Below are 6,000 nucleotides of genomic sequence, written 5' to 3' on the forward strand. Positions count from 1 at the left end.
GTACTTCGGGGGAATCGAAGGGTTTGAAGGTTAAACCTATTGACTGTCCTTTGTCAGTTATGTTGCGTCTTTTTGAGTTTTGCTTTGATTTTTCGGATTTCTGATTCAATAATCTTTCATTTTTATAGAGAAGTATCGTACGAGTACTTTCTTCAACGTTTAAGCAAGTATTAATTCGTTTGTAATACGCACATAACTTGGAAAAATCATTATCAATTAATACCACTTAGCTTTCACTGCCTTTTATTAAATGAGAAATTCACCACTTCCTTTAAAAGATGAATGTTATTTTTATCTACACTCACAGCCCACTAAGATTCCCTGTGTGAGTGCCTTAGACACACATAAAGATGAATAAACTTCCAATATTTTTTAAGGAAGAGATCATTACGTACACATCTAAAGTTCTATAAAATTATCAAAGCTACGTATTAACTATTACTGCTTAGTGCATATCGCTCGATACGGGCGACTCACCCCATACCGCGGTTAATAGGGGACTGGCACCCCTCATTACTATCATTATAAAAGGAAACCCTTGCCCAGCTGTGGGATATTAATATTATATTAATATTATGAAGGGATAATAATAATATTCTTTATTGTACCCAAAAACAATAGAATACAAGAATAAAAACATACAAATATTGAACGATACAAAAGGCGGCCTTATCGCTAAGACAGCGATTTCTTCCAGGCAACCTTAGGGTGAGGAGTTAAAGAGTGGATGATTATAAGAATAGGTAGGGTGCAAATAAATAATAGTTAAAAATCTACCTACATAATACATAAAAACAAGTGTAAATTTAAAATATAAATATAAATAAATAAATAATTGACATACTTGATATACATACTTATAATTATAGAGTAACTAATTGTAAATTAAAAATTAAAAACAAAATTAATACTGTTTAAAAATTATTGACAGTATAATGTTAATATTATTAAGGGATATAATGGTTAGATGACAAATAAATTACCTGTTTAATAATTAAGCGCTGCAGTGTTCTGGTTTGAAAGGTGTGGTAAGGTAAGACCTACTCTTCCGAGACATTTAAACTTTGTCTCTAGGGGTAGCGGCGCGTGTGTGGCTGACCTCAGGTAGGAATCTAATCTTTTCTGGGGTTGATTACACATGTCCTGTGTTTGGCTGAAAATTGGTGCAGAGGTAGCTTAGACCTAGGATATGATGTTTGAACGTTTTTTCTGTGAGATTCAAAATGTGGTCAGGTATATTATTGTAGTAGCGAATACAGTTACCTATGAAAGATCCTAGCCACCTTACATAATCTATGTTAAAGGAATTATCTAATATAAATGTATATCCTAAAAGACCTTGAAATTAAATTCGACCCCGGGAGGCAAATTTCAAAGACTATTTAGTCTTGACGATTTTTTTGTTTATGATATTGTTAGATTTTTATACGCGGGTGAAACCGCGGGCCACAGCTAGTTCTTTATAAAAATTCTTAAGTGTATGTGAAGTCTACCACTTGTATACGTATTAGGCCAGAGTAGCTCCTTCTATGAACCAAAGCAAAGCTGTAAGACAGTAATGGGTTGACGACAATGACAAATAATCAAGTATTTTATAATTCATATATTTAATGCTATCCCATAAGTTTCGGTTCCTTAATAGCCAATTCATTGAGGAACTTCATGTTCCTCAGCTTGTACCTAAAACGACCCTTCTTCTTTAGTCGACCCATGTGTTGTAGAGTCTTTATCAAGGGAAGGAACCGGTACAGTCCGTTCAGCTGGTCTCCGAGACAAAATAGAAAGGAACATTCTATATAGGCTGAAAATGGGAAAGAAAAAAATTACTACTTACATCAATATAAAATGTTTTTAAAAAAGTAACTTTTTAGTAACGTCATTTTCGTGCTTTTCTCAGGAAACTGTTTCATTTGATACCTATATCATAAGGATGGATAATTGGATCGCCTTCTTTAGTCGTCGTATTTTATTTTTAGATTTTAAATAACGTCATTAGCTAATTAACTAATCATGCATTGTCACCCCAACCCAAATATCCAAAGACTCCGGCAGCATCAGCGCTACACCTATATCTGCCTAATAACAGTAGTGTTAAGCGCTGCTGTGTTCAGTACCCTTACTATGAGTTTTTACGTTTTGACAAGTATGACTGTTTTGGTATTTGTTTACGTATTGGTTCATTATATTTCCCAGTTCTGACACAATCCCCTAGGGGTGCTGATTGGAAATTATATGGGCAAATACGTAAACAAATACCAAAACCGTCATATTTGTCGAAACGTAAAAACTCATGGTAGGGGTACAGAAGTGAAAACATTCGAAACCTAACCTGAATAGTAAAATTTAATAAATAAAAAATGAAACTGGTGTTATTGACGAATTTCTTCTAAGCAGACATCAGATGATATCTCGACTTTTACAGTTTGCTTTCGTCTTACGAATTTTCGATCAGGAAACGCCAATTTAACATTTTATACCCATCACATAAAGTGCACAACGCCGCTAACGAAGTTTTCACTTTTAAAAAAACAATTCTTTTCAAAACTAACACGAAGTTGCTGCTGTCTCGCTCTTATTCTCCCAGAACATCTTGCACTGAGCGACGTCCATGTAGCAGTGGTTTTGGAACATGATGGACGGCTCCCTGGCCTTAATGCCGGGCACTCCGCACACCGGCGCGTATGTATCCGGGCATTTCTGGGAAAAAATACAAGAAATCTTGAAACTTAAACTTTCTTATTTTTGGAACCATCTAGGAACATGTGTAATAAGTATAAAAATGCTATTAAAAGAAAATAATTTACTAGTGCGAATCGAACTTTCACGCCGAGGGTTCCGTTCCACTAATTTTGTATCTAAGAACTCATGTAGGTAGAAAATCGCGGTGTAAGAGTCAGATGAATGTATCTACATTTTGTCAATTTTACAGGAGAGCAAAAATAGTGTGACAATTCGCCATTTCAAACTTTACCAGCTGATTAATAGAGAATATATACAGTTATGATATTGTGATGATATGGTGGACATACAATAATCTATGATTAAAAACGTATGTTTTGCAAATACGTTCTTATAGGTCTAAAACAGTTAACATGATAATTAAAATAATTTGACGGTACTCATAATACGTGATTCTGGTTCAATCGAAAGTGGGTCTTATATTATTTCTTTTTTTGTAACTTGTGAAATATTACATTGTGGCTACATTGTGAACCATTTTGTGAAAAAAAAGTTTTTTGATTTTTTGTAGATACGTTTATCTGACTCTTATACCGCGAAATGTTATAAGAGGAAAATAATTAGCTAAGTGCGAGTCGAATTCTCACACTAAGAGTTCCGTACTATCAATTTTATTTTTTATGTTTTTTAGCATTTGTTATAGCAGCCATAAAAATAAATGCATTTAGGAAATTTGAACTGTCTACCATTTACAGTTTTAATTCAAAAAGTGAAAAACGCCGAAAAAGCCGTTACACGTGTAGGGAACGCCATTTTTTTCAAGTATTTTTTTATATTTATCGTTATGTCGGCCACCGTTATACATACTCTGTAAAAGTTTTAAGTGTCTATTTATTGCAGTTCAAGAGATAGAGCCCTATGACAGACGACCAAACAGCGAAAGATTAGTAATAAACTTCCGTTTTTACCCTTTAGGCACACAACCGTAAAAACCAATAATCCTATGTTACTCCCATAAATGAGACGAATCCAATGACACCTTATATGTTATAATCCGACGCAAAACACATACACACATTTATATACGCTTGATAAACTTCCCTTCCACTACAGGTAAAATAAGAGAAAAAGAATACTTACAGTAGGACATTTATGATAACATGTGGACAAAGTAGGCGTGTGGAAACGATCGACATAAATCTTTTTGGGAACGGTTATCCACGGTTTAAAAACTTTCACCGGCCCGAAAATTTGTACCCTCATTCTCCGAGTTTTCAAGTCCTTTTCGTCTATTTGCTTTATCGGTAAATCCAGAACGTGTGTCGCTGCGAAAAAGTTATCGATAGTTTCGTTCGCGTTATTCGTACGCCCTATCACTGAATTATCGATAACTATCAAATTTTTAAACGTTTTTGAATCTACGCCCACATTAGCGTTCGTTTTAATAATCGTAGTGTTGTTGGTAGTATTTGGTGGAGTTTTTATTTCAGCACTAACAGTTTTAATGCTACTTTGTGGAGCTTGAAAAGTGCCGTCACATATGAACATATCTGTACGTGTAAAGAAGACGTTGGCGTCGCAGTTATATTGCTCCAACTGGCATTTGCTTTCAAATAGTCTAACTCTGTATCCTTCACCATCTTGCCTGATACCACAAATTTTATCTTTTACTGAACTATCGCAATCATCTTTACACCTTTCACTTATTGCCTGCGATTTATTATCATCATTAAGACTTATATCTGCATGCCTGTCTTCTGTATAATTAACATTTTTTGCTAATAATTCTTCTATACTTTCTGTTTTATGTATAACAACTTCATCGGTAATTCGTTTTCTTATTAGAACTCTTCGGCAGTACTTCATGTTTATTAATCCATAAACTGGAAGAGATTAAAATGAAAAATCAATTCGTCGGTCCATTGCACACGACTGCTGCAACTTTAATTATATTTTATTAATCTCTTATTTGGCATTTCCAATTTACTGTGATTCGTTTGTTAGTACAAAATCTATTTTGAAGGCTTGTAATGATTGCACGAGTTTGTTTTGAAATTATTAAAAACACCTTATATATTTTTAAAAATATCTTTTTACAAGCAAATAATTAAATCCAAACTTCAAAAAAGTTTTCCGTCATCCGGAAAATCATACTGACTTATTTACAAAATATATTTCAGTAAATATTCCTTTTTTTTGTTAAAGAATTAAAATTATTTTGACCGAATTAAAAGGGCCTTTTTTGAACAAGTAAATAGCATAAGATCATAAAGCAACGTTATTCGGCGGTGGCGATGTACCCAAAAAGCGGTAGAAACGACAGAAGTGGGAAATACATTTGTTACTTCGGTTTATAATAATACACCAGTACCTTTACCATGAGTTTTCAAAAAATCCCACAATTTTACGTTACGTTTACTCAATCCATTATTCTGTTCCGTTTGCTTCAGTAGACTGAGTAAACGTAACAATAAGTAAGTGTCTTTTTTTTCTACCTCGTATATTCGCAAAAAAGAGAGACAAAACAAAAAGCGCCATTTTGTCAATTTAGACAATTAATGTTACGTTACTGTCACTATAGTTCTGATACAATCCGCTAGGGGCGCTGATTGGAAATTGTATGGGTAAATACGTAAACAAATACCAAAACAGTTATATTTGTACAAACGTAAAAAATCATGGTAAAGGTACAGAACTTACCATCGTTGTCACCAACCGAACATCCATGTTTCAACAAGGCGCACTCGTTTTCAAACAACTTCAAACGAAGCATCGTTTCTTCGTTTCTAATACCACACACCCTGACGTTAGACACGTTATCACATTTCAAATTACTACACATATCAATTATTTCTACATTTCTTGCCCATGTTTGAATAATAATTACGATAAATAAAAGTAGCTTTGTCATTGGTGTTTGTTGCAACTCTTTTGATTCCCACTGCTAGGCCTAGGTCCCCACAATTGGAGAGGCCTGGAGCCTATTTCACTAGTATTCCAATAAAGTTAGTGATCAACTCGTCTCATTTTTTCCAAACCTTAAGACCTCTAACAAATTAGAACGACTGCTATCCTATAAAAACAGGAATCGATGGCTTAATGTATCCTCTAAAGCACGGAACTGCATTTAAATTTTAGCCACTGGTAGTCACCCATCCAGCTGTCGACTGGCCCCAAGTAGCTTAGGTCGTTTACTACATACACGTGCTGCGGGCAGGGCGCTGCGTATTGCACGGAATGTTTACTTACTTATAATGTTCTTGCTCATAAAATCAGCTCAATCCTAACTAAAATTATAAATGCGAATGTAAATGTGTTTCT

The 6,000-nt window shown here is 34.4% G+C and overlaps 1 protein-coding gene across 1 annotated transcript; it reads right to left on the reverse strand.

Moving 5' to 3' along the window:
- Positions 1-1,588: 1,588 nt before the first annotated feature.
- Positions 1,589-5,590, reverse strand: LOC140757152 (uncharacterized). The gene is made up of 5 exons (XM_073092688.1): positions 5,380-5,590; positions 4,476-4,562; positions 3,820-4,421; positions 2,550-2,697; positions 1,589-1,801 (listed from the first exon to the last, which is right to left on the reverse strand). Exons 1-5 carry the CDS (start codon positions 5,588-5,590, stop codon positions 1,614-1,616), a joined length of 1,236 nt encoding a protein of 411 aa, XP_072948789.1. The 3' UTR covers positions 1,589-1,613.
- Between the last annotated feature and the right edge of the window lie 410 nt (positions 5,591-6,000).

Source organism: Epargyreus clarus, unplaced genomic scaffold (assembly GCF_041222505.1).
Source record: "Epargyreus clarus isolate Ecla_fem2 unplaced genomic scaffold, WU_Ecla_fem_2.2 ptg000004l, whole genome shotgun sequence".
Taxonomy (NCBI): Eukaryota; Metazoa; Arthropoda; class Insecta; order Lepidoptera; family Hesperiidae; genus Epargyreus; species Epargyreus clarus.